The sequence below is a fragment of the Apium graveolens genome, chromosome 5 (genome assembly GCF_009905375.1).
Source record: "Apium graveolens cultivar Ventura chromosome 5, ASM990537v1, whole genome shotgun sequence".
NCBI classification, from domain to species: Eukaryota; Viridiplantae; Streptophyta; class Magnoliopsida; order Apiales; family Apiaceae; genus Apium; species Apium graveolens.
This window is the reverse complement of record NC_133651.1, coordinates 16134116-16153580: the sequence shown is the minus strand read 5'-3', so window position 1 is coordinate 16153580 and position 19465 is coordinate 16134116. Positions and strand designations below refer to the sequence as shown.

Sequence of the window (19465 nt, the reverse complement as noted above, 5' to 3'; positions counted from 1 at the left end):
TAAGTCTTCTTCTTTGTTTAGACTTCTTGTATGCCTCGTCTTCTTCTTTGTTTAGACTCCTTGTTTGTCTCGTCTTCTTCTTTGAATCACCTCCATTGGATAGCCTTCTTGAGTCTTCAATTATATTTCATGATTGAAAGTAAAACTAATCTAATGAACTTACAAGAATATCTCAAGTTACATTCGAGATTTATGATTACAAAGATTGACGACATGCAAGTCGTATTTAAAACCAAAACCAAAACCATTACACTAAGGTTGAAAGGCCATAACCATCCACCATGCTCATACAACACATAAAAGCATGTTAAAACACATAATCTGATCTTAACATATCATATTATCCATGATCTAATCATAAAAAGAAATATGACAAAAATCAGAAAAATCAGAATCAAATCAGAAAATAAGAATCACTGTTTACGGGCAGTAAACAACGTCAAACGCCTTACAGACGAGTCGCTGATAGCTTTAGCTATCAGTTTTGTTCAGATGCTTGTTTACCTATCGAATAGGGTATTCGTTTGCGTAAATCGGACACCAGACCCAGATTTCAGCAAATCTGCAGCAACCAATTCAGAATCCGTATCTAATACGATTCTTATAATTAGAACAAACATAAATCATGTATATATCAGTTTATATACAGATTACATAATCATCTTATGATTATACAACTCACATGAATATTATATAGTCAAAATCATACATATACAAGCATATTATATCAACATCAAATCATGGCAATTCACGTACATGCTCACATATCGAAAACGGTTAAACACATAAATGAATTAAAAAATTTCGCAAGTAGCTCTGATGACATTGAAGGGTTTCTTGGCACATAAAAGCAACGAAAAACATAAATTTAAATCTTAAAAATCGAAACCCTCTGCAGGATCCATGCGAAAAATAATATTTAATTTGTAGTTCAGTATGTTTACCTTAGGAAGCTTTACGTTAATGAAAAGATGGAGGTCTTGAATGATCACCACGTAGCCCATCGCTGGAACGATCTACACCTTGAAGGTATCCACACGAATGATCGCCCTGAGGATGGGTGTGTACTAGCACGTTCTTGAGGCCGCCTTCTTGCTCTCTCTATCTCTCTTGAAGCTGCTAGGGTTTATGTTTTATCAAATAAAACGTGTAACCCTAATTCTATTAGAAAAAGATATTATATAGGCAAGAGCTAATGGGCCTCCAACCCTAAACTGAATTTTAGAGTTATTATTATTATTAAATTCGAAATTCTAATTATTGTATTATTAAGTCTCACTTAATCATCCAATAACTTAATTTCGGATTTAATATTAAATTTAAATTTCCTATTTATTTAATTAATTAAGTCACACTTAATTAATAACAAATAATTCAAATTACTTACATTTAGTTTAAATCTGAATTTAAATTAAATAATCCTCCAATCATTCTTTGTGCGACCCTTTGGGTTATTATTACATTGGTAATAAATTTAAATCTAATTTAAAATCATAAATAATGAGCGGTATCCAGTAATACATCATTGTTACCCAAGTAATAATAATTAAATCGGTGATCAGTTAAATCTTTCGTGAATAATGTACAATGTAGTATAATCCCTTTAGCCTTATATTATAGATCAAACTCGAGGCATGCATTGTGTCATCCTCTGTTAACGTTCAATCCTTCTTTTCTTGATCAATGAGTAAACTATTAAACAAATCAGTATTTGAGCACGACCATGCATTTTATAGTCTTACTCAATCAAGAGGCCGATAATATCACTCCTTTAATAAAGGAGGGCTAAATCCCATCGAGATGATTCATATTTCTCATACGATTCATAATGTACCCAATGTCTACTTTTATTATTACCCGGTCAAGGATAGCTTTTAATAGTATCAAAGTATATTAATTCTCGTATAGAAATATAATGATTTCAGGTCAAAGGACCAATACATCATTATCACTGTTAGATTAACTTATGACGCTATAAACATGTAGTATCTCACAACGGGTCAATCCAGCACCATGTATTTAATACATGTGCCTGTGTTTTGACTTTAGTATCACCATACCTATGATCAATGAGATATGATCATCAGCCAACAAACATACTAGTCTCAATGTATTTATTATCGTCCCTTAACAATAATACTTGACTAGGGATCTTTAGGAATATCAATACCATTCTCATAATCTCATTTCTAAGTCACGTACTTAGAGATATAGATTTACATATCATATTCCAAGGACATTTGTTAATCCAACATCTTATCACAGAAAATAAAGATATAATAAATTACTAAAGAATAATCCATATAATCATTATTAATAATCCAAATGTTTCATAATATAAACATAATAGTGTTGTCTCTAGGGCACAAACACTAACACAACTACCAGATGCTATGGAGTCTCTTTCTGCAGTAGAAAGAGCTACATATGTTTGCTTTTTACTATGTCATGCAACCAAACAATCTCCTAAAAATTCACAAGCACCACTTGTGCTTTTTCTATCAACCTGTGACCCTGCATAGACATCATCTGAAAAACCGATTAAGTCAAAGGAAGAGGAGTTTAGATAAAATAATCCCAAGTCATTCGTACCTTTCAAATATTTAAAAATATGTTTAATCAAATTCAAATGGGATTCTTTAGGTTAAGATTGAAAACGAGCAGACAAGCATACAATATACATAATGTCAGGTCGTGAGGCAGTTAAATATAACAATGAACCAATCATACCTCGAAATTTAGTAACATCTACATGTGTACCTTGTTCATCTTTTGTGAGCTTAACTGAAGTACTCATAGGAGTTGATTTAGGTGTGACATGTTCAAGTGCAAACATTTTGAGTAGATCTTTAATATTTTTGCTTTGGTGAATAAATATTCCTGCATGAGACTGATTAATTTGCAAACCTAGAAAGTACTACAATTCACCCATCAAACTCATATCAAATTCCTTATGCATGCAATCAGAAAACCACTTACACAAAGATTCATTAGAAGATCCAAATACTATATCATCTACATAAACTTGAACTAAAAGAAAGTTATCACGTTTATGAAATATAAATAGAGTTGGATCGAGTGTACCGCGAGTGAAACCATTGTTTACGAGGAATTGACTGAGACCTCGTACCAACATCGAGGAGACTATCTTAATCTATAGACAGATTTCTTGAGCCTGTAAACATAGTTAGGGTACTTTTCATGAATAAAACCTGGAGGCAGATTTATGTAGACTTATTCCTTGAGATAGTTATTTAGAAAAGCACTCTTGATGTCCATTTGGTAGAGCTTGAACTTCTTGTGAGCTGCAAAAGCCATTAAGATTCGAATAACTTCTAATCAAACTACTGGAGCATACGTCTCATCATAATCGATTTCTTCCTGTTGGTTGTATCCCTGAGCAACCAAGAGAGCTTTGTTTCGAATAATGTTACCATCTTCATCCTTTTTATTCTTGAAAACCCAATGAGTACCAATGATTTTGGCATCCTGAGGAGGTGGGACGAGTTCCCAAACATCACAACGTTCGAACTGGTTCAACTCTTCTTGCATTGCCATAGACCAGTGTTCGTCTGCAACTGCTTCTTGAGCATTTTTCGGTTCGAACTCAGCAACAAATGCACAGAATGTACATAAATTATGAAGTCTGCTTCGCGTAAAGATTCCTTGATCCAAATACGTAAGAAGATTATCTGGTGGATGATTCTTCACTGTTCTGGAAGACTTTGGAAGAAGAATATTGCTCATTTCTTCTTTATTAGAATTGTCTTCCTGGAACTGAATAGGAGTTATCTCATTTGAATGAGACGATCTCATTTCAGCTTGGGAAGAATTATCCAGAGGAGTCATATATATCACATTTGAAACACTATCAGGATTCTTTGGAAAGCCAGAAGATTCATCTGAAGCTTGAATAGATCCCGAAGAATTATCAGAAGACTGGGATGGACCTGGAGAGTTTTAACTGTTTGATTTATCAGAATGAGACCGACTCTTTTGGGAATGATACTGTCTCATTTGAGAAGGAGACGATAGATCCATAGTGTCTTCATCAATTTGAGTTATATTCCTTGAAGATTCATTAAAAGCAATATTGATGGATTCTTCTACTTTGTTCTTGACAGAATTATAGACAGGATTAGCCTTGCTTGTTGTAGAATATCCCAAGAAGATTCCCTTCATAGATTTTACGTCGAAGTTGCCTCGATTATTTTGAGTATCTAAAATAAAACACTTGGAACCAAATACTCGAAAATAACTGATGTTAGAAGTCTTTTTCTTAAGCAATTTATAGGGAGTTTTAAGCAAAATAGGACGAATAAGTACTCTATTTAAAATATAACAGGAAGTGTGTACCGCTTCAGCCCAAAATTTTCTTGGGAGCTTACTCTCATGTAGTAGAGTTCTAGCAGTTTCCTATAAAGTCCTGTTCTTACGTTCCACTACTTCGTTCTGTTGAGGAGTACGAGGGGCTGAGAATTCATGAGTAATTCCTCTCGATTTGCAGAAGGTCACGAAATCTTTCCCGAATTCACCTTCATGGTCACTACGAATAGTCTTGAGCTTATATGAATACTTAGTTTCAAGGTTAGTAATAAGATCTTTAAACTCAACAAAAGCTTCATCTTTAGTACGTAAGAATAATACCCATGTAAATCGAGAGTAATCAACTATGACAAATGCATAATTTTTACCTCCAAGACTTACATACCTTTCGGGACCAAAAAGATCTAGGTGAAGAAGCTGCAAAGGATCAGTTGTTGACACACGATTCTTAGCAATAAAAGATGTCTTTACCTGTTTTCCTAGCTGACATGCCGAGCAAGGTTCAACCTTCTTGAATTTCATCTTGGGCAGACCTCGTACCAGATCATGAGAAAATATCTTCCGAAGAAGATCCATGTGAACATGACCTAGACGTCGATGCCAAAGATTCTGCTGATCTTGAACAGTAGCAAGACAAATTTCCTCCTGCTGTTCATCAAAATCTAACACGAAAATATTCCCTTTTCTTTTGGCAACTAAAGCAAACTCATTAGATTGAGTACCAATATAGCATACATCTTTATCAAACTTAACTTTACGACCAACATCGGTAAGTTGACTTACACTAATAAGATTGTATTTCAAACCATCTACTAATCGAACATTAGATATAGCAAACCTGTCATTACCAATAGTGCCTTTTCCGATGATTCGGACGGTGTTAGAATCTCCAAGAGTAACTAAACCACCTTCCTTGGCAACTAGAGATAGAAACTTGGATTTATCAACGGTCATATGACGTGAATAACCACTGTCGATGATTAATTTATTTCGCGGAACATGGACCTTCAAGAAAACCTGCAAAAATTGCTTTATTTCTTAGGTACCCACTTAACCTTGGGTCCTGGTTGGTTCGTATCACATATCTTATATAAATGTCTATCTGATTTCTTAATCCATATCTGAACAATATTAGCATATGCATTAGCAGATTTATATCTAGCAGACGATTTATATGATGAGTTAGAAGATTGGCCCTTGATATCACATAATCTATATTCAGAAGTAGTGTAACCAGATTTGCCACAATCTTGACGTTTTTCATAAGGCATCTTATGCTTCATAGGAGCTCGCTTGTAACCACCTTGAAATGCACGTTTCTTGATTGGTTCACATCCTAATCCTCCTTTATCAAGATAAGAATTTTGTTCAGCAAGTAAAGCATTCAAAGTTCCTTCACCATGAAAACATTTTGCTAAATCTTTTTCTAGATGTGCCACTTTCGGTTTCAGTTCAGGAACCAAATGATCAGGAGCACTCTCTCTTTTGACAGTTTCTGGAACAACTGAGGCTGTCTCTTTCTTCAATGCTTCCAGACATACATCCTTCATCTCAATCTCATTCTTGAGATATTGATTTTCCTCAGTAAGCTTAGAAACCTTTTCAAGCAAAGATCTGTTTTCTACAGCCAAGGTTTCATCCTTCATCGGATCATCCATTTCACTAAGAACTTCACTTAATGCTTATTTTATATAAGCATTCTTTTCTTTTAACTTCTTAACATGGACCTGCAAATTTAACATAGATGAAGATACATTTGAATTATACTTTATATTCTGTACCTCATCGTTGTCATTGGAGATGTCTTCGAGTTCAACAAAGCAGAGTTGAGCAACTTCATCATCTGAATCAATCTCAACATCAGATTCATCATCACTCCAAGTGATTAATGCCTTCTTTTTGTTCTTCAGCTTGTAGCAGTCCTTTTTGAAATATCCTTTCTTTCCACACTCAAAGCATGTATTCTTGTTTTGATTTGCTTTATTCTCCTTGCTTGAGTTAGTTTTGGAGTCCTTCTTTGGAAACTGTGACTTCATAGGTCGTTTAGAGGCATTCCGTTTGGCAAGAAATTTATGGAACTTCTTGGTAAGAAGAGCAATCTCTTCATCAGAATCATCAGGATACTCATCATCTTCGGTATTGAGTGCAAGAGTCTTTTTACGAGGAGCTTCATCTTCTTCATCATATCTACGTAGCTGATTTTCGAATTCTTCCAATTCGCTGAAGAGTTTTAAAGTGTCCATATTCGAAAGAAGTGTAATGGTAACTTTTGGAGCAAACTTCTTTGGCATTGCCCTGAGGATTTTCCTATTGATCTCAGATGAGGAATGATCCTTTCCAATAGTGAGATAGAGTTCATAAGTGTCAGGAATCTTCCTTGAGCATCCCGTACGCATTCATCTCTTTCCAATCTGAAACCTTCATAATCACTCATTAGCATACTTAATTTGACTTCACGTACCTTAGAAGTGCCTTCGTGGCTGACTTTGATTGTATCCCAGATCTGTTTCGCAGTAGTACATGCAGATACTTTTCGTAACTCGGTAGCTACCATGCCATTAAGAAGTGAGTTCATAGCTTTAGCATTGAAATTCATTGCATTCACTTCTTCAGGATCCTTGAGGGATTTGGGCTTCCCATCTTTCATCGGAATTGTAAAGCCATTTTCTACAGCATCCCACTCGAATGCATCACGGTGGAGAAATATCTTCATCCGGAATTTTCAGTCATTGTAGTTTTCAGCACCTTGGAGCAGTGGTGGATACCTATCTGGTTGAGCCATGGATCGTTAGCAAAATAAACACTAAAAAGAGAATTAAATGCACCTGCTCTGATACCAATTGAAATTTAAAGGGCTCGATAGATAGTAAGCATATGGGACAGTCTCTTATGCAAATGGGACAGTCCTTTTACAAATGAGACAAGATATGTGACAGTTTCTTTTAACTGCAGAAGAAAATAGCAGTAATGTAAATGCGGTATGCTGAAAACTAAATAAGTAAAAACACCAGAAGTTTTCACTTGGTTCGGCCCCTACACCTAGTCTATGACCTACATCCAAGTCCCTATACCAACTAGTATAGAGAATGTATTATATTAACTTTAATAAATAACCTACAGTCTTTCCTTGATTACAAATATAGCTCCTGAAAGAAACCTTTTCCCAAGCTACCTTACTACCTAGTCCACTGCTATTCCTTAGCCTTCTAGCTACCTTGCTATATTTTGAAATCAAGCCTTGTTGATATGAATACATGAGTACAAGAATAAACAAATTTATTACAACTTAAACTAGATTTTGTTCGACTGGATTTGTATCTCGAGAATAATGAACAAGAAAATATTTCAGACGCAGAGAGATTGACGTGAAAGCATTAGAGACAAATCCGAAATCGTGAGTTGTATTTATAAGTAAGTTCTAACAGATTTTATTTTCAAACAAAGAGATAAGATAAATATATTTTAAAACATGTTTGTTTGAAAATATTTGAATGAATCTTGAAAACTAATCTGTTAGTTTGTTTGAACTAGATAAACCAAGTAAAAGATAAGTCTTGAATGATTCAAACTGGGTTTATAAGATAGGGTTTGTTTGAGACAAGATAAAAAGATATTTATCGAGTCAAAACATGATTTACATAAACCCTAACAAATCTAAACTACATTTCAGAAAAGTCTGATACCAATGCTATGATCTCGGATGTTTCCATTCTGTTTTCTTCATTCTGTTGCTGGAAAACTTATCATCATAAACCCTGTAGATTAACATGTAGTTATTGTAAGACTATTAATGTCCCTGCACCTCATCAACATGTCCAGATTATCAACTGACGATCTTTTACTAATTCTATTCCTAGAATTCGGCACATATAATCGAAATAGACCGCAAATTCTTAATAAACACTCTGTTTTTATTAATACACAAAAAGACCCTGCATGATGGGCAGAAGAAGGCTGATGGTGAAGATATTTATTTTTATATAGGATGGCAAGAAGTTGCAACGACTTAAACAAGAGAAGATGACCATACAGGAGGAGTTGGTGAGGTGAGTGAGACCAAGTATTAGTATAGCAGACACGGTATCTCGTCATCGATGTCTTACTCAAACAAGCAAGTTTTTATTTCATCCTCACACTAAAGAAGAAGGAATAATTTATCGCATCAACGTCACAGCATGAAAAATCCCATACCTTTCGTAGAGGACCATATTGACTTTTGTGCTCCTTAATCTCTATTCTACCTCAAATTTTAACAAAAATTTAACCTTGTTAACAATCACTTAACCATGTGATAGACTAATATACCAATGATCGAGAGTAAGATATCTGTAGAAGAACATGACAACGAAAAAAATATTTTTAAATTAATAACTAGGGTTGAGTGCTCATCTAAGATCCTTAATATCATTTTTATATTATACTATGGTGCTATGCACGAGTTTTCGTTAATATTTAATTTTTTTTATTAATTTCGTTATATTTTAATTTTAAAATATTTATATAAATATATAATAATTATAATTTTGTAATAAAAATTATAGGATATCCAGTGGTGATAGTTGAGTAGAATAAGTATATTATATTCAGTAGTTTAACAATTTAGTAGTTTAACGGATATATAACATTTTTTTAATAATAGGATAAGTTATGATTGTAGTTTAGTAGGATAAGTAGACCGTGAGTAATAATTTTATAATTTAGTAGTATAACGGATATATAACACTATTTATTTATTTATTTAATAACTAAAATTGGGGAATAATCGTTGAACCAAATTATATCCCATTTCGGTTATTATATTATAGTATAGTATAAATATAGATTAGTTGATAACTCGTTGAAGTACGGGCCGAGTGAATTTATTTAAATAATTTTAAAAAATCATAATAGTATAAGTGTCATGTCAATATTTCTAAGTTTTACTTAGAAAATCCAACTCAGCTATTGAGTACGATAATTTTGTTATGATTATAATAAAAAGATTAGAATTAATATACGATTTAATTTTTTTTATTATTTCATTAAAATATACTATTGAGCCATATGGTAAAATAGGAAAACTGAGTTGAAACTAATATAAGAATTATAATTAAAAAACGGGTAAAATAATACATGTAATATTATAAATCATATATAAGTAAAAGAAGAATAAAAATTATATAATTATAGTTATAATGAAATTCAAAAAGGGTGAAACCAAACACGTATAATATATTGAATTAGAAATATAAAGATTAAAGCCAAATGGTGAAACAAAAATAAAACGAAACTTAATAGGCAGAAATATAAGGAAACAAAAATAAAATAAAATTTAATAGAATCATACAACATGCATAATTATAAGATAACAAAAATAAAACCAAATTAATGGAATCATAATATATTTAGAAATATAACAAGAATAAATGGTGTAATAAAAAATTTAGTAAAATTAAAAGACGTACAAAATAGAATAGAATTATAAGATATACAATTGAATAAGTGAAATCAAAAATTGGTGTTACCCGAAATTGATGAAACCAAAATTAATAATATTAATTTATATTTAACACTACCCTACTTGAAAATCATATATTTGGTCAAAAAGTGGATATGGCTTATGCAATGACGTTCATGTTCAGTAATGAGTTTATCTATATATATTTTTTAAATTATATATCTAACCAGGAGCGTAGACGCCATTATTTATTCAGGGTTACCAGTCTCCGAGTCCGGGAGTCAAGGAGCCAGTTACCACTTAGTCAAGGAGCCTGCCTGCAGGCCATATAACTTGAGGACAAACATGCATACGTCTGTGATCTCTCTATCATGAGTTAAGTAAGTAGTGAGTCAAGTCCGCACACTTTAAATTTATCATCATGACCTAGCTAGTTTTACCATTAAGCTTTGAGCATTTAGTACTTGTGCTTTACTCTAAATTCATGTACCCTACGCACTTACGCAGGTCCTTTTGTGTCTATGTTAACTGGACTCTATTCACTCTACCACAAAATCTAGCTGTTTGTAGTGGCTTGCTTGACTAGTTGACTACCCCCACACTGAGACTTGAGAAATGAGAGGTGTGGGCTATTTGAGTCAAGATTGGCTTATAAATCAGTATTAATTTTTTTATTGACATGTCTCACCAATGAGAAAAGGCAAAGGCCCCTGGCCTGTTAACAACAGAAATGAGACCAGCCCAACCTTGTGAATTCAAATTCCAGATTAATTTTTCTTTTTTATAGCTACTAAGAAATGAAAAATTGTCAGCATCAGACATGGTAGTTAAACCAGAAGCTCCTTATCATTTGAGCTTGCTTTTTGTCTATACCAAAAGAATGGTGCAGAAATCTCTTTATTTTAACATAAAAGAGTGGTAGCAAGACACCAATACTTACCTGTCTGTTATCTGTATATGAGTATATCAATGTCCGAACTCCGAATCACTGAAAGTCTTGCAACAAAATAGTTCCCAAGTCATGAAATTTTATAACCAAATTGTTCATTTTTATAAGATTTTAACGCTAGATAATTTTCGAGCCCTGTGTTAACATATACAGGGCCAGGTACAAGGACATTTACTATTAAGGCAAACAGACTAATTGACGGCCCTTGCACACCGCCCCTGAAGATTATAAAGCTACTGACATTATGTGATGTACTCTGGTACAGTCAAGAAGTTAGAAATGTAAAGTGTAATGTTGGAAGAAAACAACAAGGGTCACAGCCTCGCAATATTAAGTGATGACATGAACCAAAAACTGTTTGCAACATATATCGGCACTTAGTAGTTAGGAAGGAAGCATCTAAATACCAGGCAACATATGCAATGTCTTGGTAACTCCAGGTTAGGATTCCAATTAAACACACACAGAACTTGAGTGAATAACATTGCACGTTGATTGGATTAATGATACCGGTATGTACATGTGATAAGTTGCCATATGCACATTTGTGTTTCCGTGCATACTTATGAACATAATTTGCACTACTCAATTAAATCAGGAATTCTTAGTTAAACAAACTTTGTCCTTGTAGCAAAAAAGATGAAGTCATGATCTCAACATCGCTGTTTAAAAAAAGATGTGATGTAGGAATATTTATAAATTATCTAAATGGTTTCCCATTAGGTATATACTACAAAAGACTAATGTTTTCTTAGCAAAAAAAACACAAAAAACTGGAAAGTTGTTTGAGATAAAGAATAGATAAGAGTCACAAGACCATAACACCCACTAGAAAAAGTTCTAACTAGCAAAACAAGTTGTGCATAATGCATACAATCAACTTCTGTCAAACAAGATTCTGTAGATTTTGCTAGATATTGTACCCTTTCGGATAGATAACTAGATTCCAACATCTGTGTACTTTCCAGCAAGGTTTTGAGTCCACATGTATGTTGAAATTTAAGCTATTGTAAAATTTGATAATCGTAATCCCTGATGAACCTTTAGCAATGGGATTGCAATTGAAGTAGCATATACAAATTTTAGTTACTAGTAGTTTAAGTCTTTCCAGAAATGCTGCTGAGCCTGCTGTCAACTTAGGCTACTAAACTAACTAGTCTTTGAACATGAACAAGAAATTTCGGCTGTTTATAACTTGCTTAAACTAGCACTTACCTAAGTGTTGATCCTTAAAACACTTGTTGATTACACTTACTTTTGTATGATGTGAAATATTATGTATGTCCCAGTGTTCCAATCTGTTTTTTATGAATCCGACAAAATAGAGCTTGTCAATTGAACCTCATTTGTTATCTTTTGGGAACCAGAAACTTATTTAAATTACTGTTTAAACATCGACAACCTCCGTCGTTAATGATGATTAAATATCTCCAGTATCAATTTTTTTGATATTAATCTCTTTTACTTTTCAGCATTATGCTGCCTATAGTTTGTAGATGAGAGATTTGAAGAGAAAAAGAGGATGAGAAGAACCTTACTTGATCACTGCACAAAATGGTCCAGTGGTCCTGCAATTTAAAGATCAGCTATATGGAAGATAGTAAGAGATCATTATAATTGAAAAGGATCATGTATGTGATTATAAGGAATAGTATCATGGTCAAATAGGACAATCCAGACCTCTAGAAGCAGCAGAAAGAAAATCAAAAAGGATATACCAAAGCCAACTTAAACCACTTGATATCTCCTACTTAAAATAGGGTCTCGGATATAAGATGTAAGCAAACCTTACCCCTGCCCACGAGTACAGAAGCTATTTCCGTGCAAATCACCGATTTCTGAATAAAATCTCTGATCAAAGGACGTAAAAAGAGTAAATTCAGGATTTCATATATATGCCTCATCCGTGCCCTAAACCCAATACTTATAAGACTAACAAAATTCTTCAAAATCACATTTATGTATATCAAAAATAAAACGAACAAGTGTGCACATATATCATACTAATTTTTGTTTGATTGGATTGAATCCTTTTTTTTACATGTTTTGATTCTTGTTACCCATTATGTGTTTAAAATTTGTGAAGCTGTTGATAAGATACTTGTGTATGCCCTTCCATCAAGCTACCATCCTCTTACACTATCTCATACCGATCCTTTTGTGGTTCCTATAAGGGATGGGTAACTTAACATTCGGCTTGTGTAAGATAATAATGCCCAACTGGCAGAACCCCACCAATTATCCTCTTATATATAAGTAACTCTGCTGATAACATCTACATACCCCTGTCTTCAAGTCACTTCCCTGGCCAATAACAATCCCCTTTCTCAGTCAGTCCTTATGCCGAAAAGAACTTGACAAATTTCATCCCTTAAGCTCACCAAAATATTCTTTGTCAATTTAGATTTTACAAGTAGATTTACGTAATCACTAATGGCACCCAGTTCTCAATCTTCTTCACGCAATTCAAGCTGGACTCCCAAGCAAAACAAACTATTCGAGAAGGCACTTGCTACATATGATAAGGACACTCCTGATCGCTGGCATAACATTGCCAGAGCTGTAGGTGGGAAAACTGCAGAAGAAGTGAAAAGGCACTATGAAATCCTCATTGAGGACCTTCAGCATATTGAATCCGGGACTGTTCCGTTCCCCAACTACAGATGAAAGTAAATCATCACTCCAGGCCTCAAGCTGATCAAAGGTAATGTAGTAGTTAAACAATCAAATGTACCTAGTAATTAGCTACACGTTCATTTTATTAGCAGAATTTCCTTTATACCAGCTCATAACTGACCAAACGGCTAAGCTCGACCCCGTTTATGTGCATGTGGCTTATCCTAATAAGATCCAAATTTCTGGTCAAGATATCAATCTAGCAAGTTAAACAATAAAACAATTAAGTGGGGATGATCCCCTCTCCACCTCCCTCACATGATAGCATATCGTGGTCCACCTACAGCTCAATTTATGAGTAAGCCAACATTCCCTTCACCATGCTGCTTATCATTTCCTGTGGAAGACAAAGGTCACATTTCATTCATCCCTTATCCTCTACACGCAGACATGATTCCACGTAACATCTATTCGTGGTTTACTATGTGCCAAAAGTCCTCTCCTTTTTAACATTTAGTTGAATTGGTGGTACCTTCATAAGTTCCAAATTGGCTTTTCCCCAAACAGTGTGGAAGTAGATAGATACTCTGGCACACTGCTATCAGCACATTAATTATTTATGAATTTAGATCATTTCTTTAGTTTGACACTATGTAGTACCATACTAATTCATTGATCTTGGGAATTTCCAACTTCTCTACACATTTTTCCTCCTCAGAATGATTTATCTCAAAATTTTCATGCAACAGGTTTGTGGAGCAGGTAAAGCTATAGCACTAAGTTTATAATATTCCATTCTTCAACAAATCTACCGCCCTAATCTCATAAACGAAAAAATGAGCTCTCTGAACTTTAAAGACAGAGGAAAAGCTTTCAATAATTGTTATGCAATTGTATATGTATTGTTATTCAAATTAATGGGAAAAGTAATAAAATATCAAGTAATATAAAGATGGTTGAATTGTTTTAAACAGAAGATCAAATGATATTATGGTTCATAATACAAGAACTCATTATTACAATCTACAAGAAAGCACCGGCAACAATTATACAATCATCAATAACTCTCCTTTGTGAGACTCTCTATTTTTAAAATTTGCAAATGATTCAAATTCAATTATGTAAATTAATTTGTTAAATTGTAAAACATTAATGGTTAAAACTTAATAGTAGAAACTACATTTGACATATAGGTAGTGTTCTCCCGTACCATAAACTTACAAATATAAAAAATTGTATATAAAATAGTGAGTATTGTTTATAGCATATAAATCATGTAGATACATATAATTTTGCATATAAAGCAATGAATGTTATATATAAATTCTTTTAAGCCAAAATGTTATTTATAACATGTAAATCATACCAAACCTGCACATACAAGTTGCAATTTATGCATGAGATTTATGCACATATCTTTATTTATATGATACACCACCATAAACATAAAGTTAATAAAATATTTTATTCATAATTTTAAATGACTAATTTATCCTATTTTAATATTTATTTAAAAAAAATTGTTGTTGGTTGCAATCAAACCCAAGTCTTAGGATTCCTCCCCAGGCTATCGTACTATCAATTTATTCAACAATATGTGTACACCGTGCTTGTGCATTTTGAATAAATAAATATTTGATATTAGAACATCTCCAAAACTAGTCACCTGTTAGGTATAATATTCAGCTCTCACTATATTATACTCCCTAATATGTAAAATATACATCACTCCCTCCAACGCTGTCATGTATATCACTCCCTCCAACGTGTTAGATATAATTTTAGATAACAAGAAATTAGCAGGCTACATTGTTGATTCATATGCCATCATCTATATTAATCCACTACAAAGCTTCAGAACTTAAATTCTTATATGTAATCCTTATTATATTTCATTATAAAGTTTTTTTTTATAATATATATAACAAGCTATTTTAAGTCATTTTTTTAATATTTAAGATACTTTTCAAATACTTAATTATGATTATGAAAATTATGTATATATGTCATTATTATTATATGTATTGATGTACTATTTATATTTTATTTATAAAATATTAATGTTATGTAATATTAAATATCAAAATGTTCCTTTATTTTTAGCTAAATCTAAAAAAATTTAATATAATAATATTAAAAAAAAATTCTATTTATTTTTAAAGTATTTTAATATATTTTCAACCAATCATAATAATTTTTTATTCTTATTTTATAATGTTTATTTTAAAATATTGACATAAATGTAATAATGTTAATTAATTTACTTTCACTAATATATTTTTATAATTAATAAAAAGTTAATATTTTGAATATAATTAATGAATATAACTAATACCACTAGAGTATAAACCGTTCAATAAAATTTTAGCTAATCATATTTTGTCTAACAGTTTTGACTATTACCCTTGGAGATGCTTTTATATATTGAGACTAACTAATATTTTTTAATTATCTTTTTCTTTTTATAATTATATTTTGTATTTAGGTAATTACAGTATATAGTATAAATTATTACTGGCATATAGTCAACTTATAATTTATAAATCATTCAACTTAATTAGTGATATGTTATTGGTAGTAAATAATTCTTTATATAGATTATTATAATAAATTAACAAGATATTTATAATTATTTAATAAATTTACAGGTGATAATTATAAATTTATATAAAAATTTATTAAAATGGATACATATATACAATAGAAAATAATTATTAAAATAATATTCAACCATGAGCGTAGTATTCAACCAACTTTTTCTCATTATTCCATTTCGCGAGAAAAACATGCATGATTATTAAATGTTAAAATATGTATAGAGGTGAATATTTTTTTTAATAATGCTAAATTGTAAAACAATTTAATTAATATTCTAATTTATTTCGTTCGGAATTCGAAGAAGAAAATTAAATTTTTATAATTATAAAAATATTACGGTTAATTTAATTTGGAAACTATACGTTTAACAATTTTAGACATTACCCTTATAAAAAATAAGTAAATTATAATTGTTACATATAATTAATATTATATTTATATTCAAAACTTGGTGAATGAAATATTAATCCCACATATTTATTTAATTTGATATAAAATTATTTCATATTTTAAAAAATCATGAAAAAACATCAAACTATATTTTTATGAGATCTGGAAATATTAAGTAACCGAATATTTTTAAAATTAATTTAACATTTAGAACTACAATATATTCTTTTATAGAAATTTAAAAGGATTATAATCTTAAACTAATATTAATGACACTTTTTACAAATTTAGAAAATTTTAGTTGGAAAAATAATATATATTATTATTACGTTATTATACAAAAAAAAGTTGAAATCATTTACGAACAAGACTAAACAACGATTAAAATAGTGCTACACCTTATACTAGAACATAAAGTATACATACATAGTGCGTAATGATAATGATATATATATTTGTTAACTACACACTGCCGTCATATACTTAAAAATATAGTATTGACCCGATTTTTTATTCTTGTCTGAAACTTTCTCAAATGCAAGTAGGATTGAAGTTCTTCGTATCAAGTTTGGTTTTTTTCAATGTTTCTCTGTTGATTCTGTTGGTCATAGTGGGGGTTTAGCAGTTTTTTGGAAGCATCAAATAAATTGTGAGATTTCTGGATTTTCGCGTAATCACGTTGATGTTGTCTTTAATGAGAATAATGTAGCTTCTTGGCGTCTTTCTTGTTTTTATGGCTTCCCGGAAAGGCACAGACGCAGTAATTCGTGGCATTTTATTCGTACTTTAGCTGGAGTATCTAATTTGCCGTGGTGCATCTTTGGAGACTTCAATGATCTCCTTTACCAGTCGGATAAAACAGGAGGTGTTCCTCACCCGCAAAATTTGCTGGATGGTTTTAAGCTGACTGTGGAGGACTGTCTATTATCTGAAATTAATCTGGGTGGAGGAAAATATACCTGGGAAAAAGGTCGAGGCACAGACAGGTGGGTTAGAGAGAGGCTAGATAGAGCTTTTGCCTCCAGTTCTTGGTTGAGGAAATTCCCGTTGTGCAAATTAATAGTCCATCATGTAACTTACTCTGATCATGATCCAATCAATTTGGACCTTCTTTCTGTGAATTGTTCGAGAAAACAGTTCCGTTTCAAGTTTGAAAATACGTGGCTTGAAGAACCCGCTTTCAGAAAGGATGTTGTTGATCACTGGTTGGACTTACCTTCCATTCATATCCTGCCCAAGCTCATTTCTGTTTCGTCCTTCATGGCTCGCTGGGGCAGAAATTTTTTTCACAAGTTTAGAGAGAAGATTAAAAAACTTAAAGATTCGTTGTCAAAGCTGGTTGATCGTACAGATACAACTGGTCTGAGTCTTTATTTTGCTGAAAGGGAGAAACTCGATGAATTACTCCGTCTTGAGGAGGTTTATTGGAAGCAACGTGCAAAAACGTTTTGGCTAGCTGAGGGAGATGAAAATACTAAGTTTTTCCATGCTAATGCTTCAGCAAGGAGGAAAACTAATCGCATCGGGTTCCTTGAAAGAGAGAATGGTGAGCATGTGGATAATCATGAGGATATGTGTCATATGGTTAGAGATTATTTCTCAGAGGTATTTAAAGGTGATCAGAGAAACAGTGAAGTTCAGCAGAATGTTGCTAGTACTGCCCATATATCAGAGGAGCAGAATAGAAGTTTGGTGGATGACATTTCCTTTGATGAGTTTTCGTTGGCTATCAAACAGATGCACCCTGATAAGGCATCAGGACCGGATGGTCTAAACCCGGCTTTCTTTCAACAATTTTGGTCTATGCTTGGTAAAGAGGTCTTTCTTTGCTGCAAGGAGTGGTTGCAAGTTGGCTCATTTCCTGCACATCTTAATGATACGAATGTGGTCTTAATTCCAAAGAAGGAAAATGCGTGCAATATGAAAGATTTACGTCCAATTGCTCTGTGCAATGTCCTTTATAAAATCTTAGCAAAGGTCCTAGCTAATCGTTTAAAGCTTGTCCTTCCTGGTCTAATCTCTGAGCATCAGTCGGCTTTTGTGCCAGGGAGAAATATCACTGACAATGTGTTGGTGGCGTTTGAGATAATTCACAATATGAACAGGAAATCAAAAGGGACCGAGGGTGAAATAGCTTTAAAGCTTGATATTAGCAAGGCCTACGACAGGGTGGACTGGGATTTTCTGAAATCAAGGATGCTTCAAATGGGTTTTTGTGGCAAATGGGTAAGCTGGATCATGATGTGCGTAACGACAGTATCGTATGAGTTTTGCTTCAACGGTTCTTATATAGGGCCAATTATTCCTTCAAGAGGTCTCCGACAAGGGGACCCCTTATCCCCGTATTTGTTTCTACTATGTGTAGAAGGGTTATCAGATGCTTTGATTAATGCTGCTGCTGTAGGAGATATCCATGGGTCTCAAATTTGTCACTTAGCGCCTATAGTTACCCACTTACTTTTCGCAGATGATAGCTTCCTTTTTTTCCGGGCAAAGAATGAGGAAGCTAGCAGGATTGTGGCTTTGTTAAAAGATTATGAATACAAGTCAGGTCAATCAGTGAATCTGCAAAAGTCTGGAATTTTCTTTAGTGCCAATGTGGGTCATCAGAAGAGAGAGGAGTTGTCTGCAATTCTCGGGGTTCACAATGACTTAAGAGATAGTAAGTATCTAGGGCTGCCATCTCTTGTTGGTAGATCAAAGAAACGGGTGTTCAGTTTTGTGAAAGAAAAGGTTTGGAAGAAGATTCAAGGGTGGAAATCTAAACCCATCTCTCGTGCGGGCAAGGCTATTCTAATTAGAAATGTAGCTCAGTCGATACCTTCCTACTGCATGTCTTGTTTTTTACTTCCCAAATCGCTGTGCCAAGAAATTGAAAGGATGCTCAACAAGTTTTGGTGGAACTCAGGTTCAACGGATAGGAAAGGCATACACTGGTTGTCGTGGGATGCGATGTCTATGTCAAAAACAAAAGGTGGCTTAGGTTTCAGAAGTCTTTATGGCTTTAATGTAGCTATGCTGGGCAAACTGTGTTGGAATTTTTTGCATAATCCTCTGTCTCTGGTAGCCCGCTTGTACAAAGCATGTTACTATCCAAATGACCATCTGCTAAAAGCCACTGCAAAACCTGGTGCAAGCTTTATATGGAC

At 33.0% G+C, this 19465-nt stretch overlaps 2 protein-coding genes across 3 annotated transcripts in view; one reads left to right on the top strand and one right to left on the bottom strand.

Moving 5' to 3' along the window:
* Positions 1-3339: 3339 nt before the first annotated feature.
* Positions 3340-4902, bottom strand: LOC141659857 (uncharacterized). Its single transcript, XM_074466784.1, has 2 exons — positions 4437-4902; positions 3340-3950 (listed from the first exon to the last, which is right to left on the bottom strand). Exons 1-2 carry the CDS (start codon positions 4900-4902, stop codon positions 3340-3342), a joined length of 1077 nt encoding a protein of 358 aa, XP_074322885.1.
* A 7977-nt stretch (positions 4903-12879) lies between these two features.
* The window catches only part of LOC141723826 (protein RADIALIS-like 3), a 38825-nt gene continuing 32239 nt past the window's right edge, over positions 12880-19465 (top strand). The window contains exons 1-2 of one of the 2 annotated variants that reach the window (XM_074525741.1): positions 12889-13416; positions 14078-14430. In XM_074525741.1, the coding sequence (XP_074381842.1) occupies positions 13146-13379 (234 nt within the window). In that variant the 5' untranslated portion in view covers positions 12889-13145 and the 3' untranslated portion in view covers positions 13380-13416; positions 14078-14430. Of the gene's footprint in view, positions 13417-14077; positions 14431-19465 lie in introns of those variants that run through there. The other variant, XM_074525742.1, reaches the window with a different exon arrangement.

Coding starts and splice junctions, on each gene's coding strand:
- LOC141659857 (XM_074466784.1), bottom strand. CDS start 4,902: ATGGATCTTCTTCGGAAGATATTTTCTCATGATCTGGTACGAGGTCTG. Junction 3,951..4,436: donor ACAGAACGAAGTAGTGGAAC/GTAAGAACAGGA, acceptor AAAACTCTCCAG/GTCCATCCCAGTCTTCTGAT.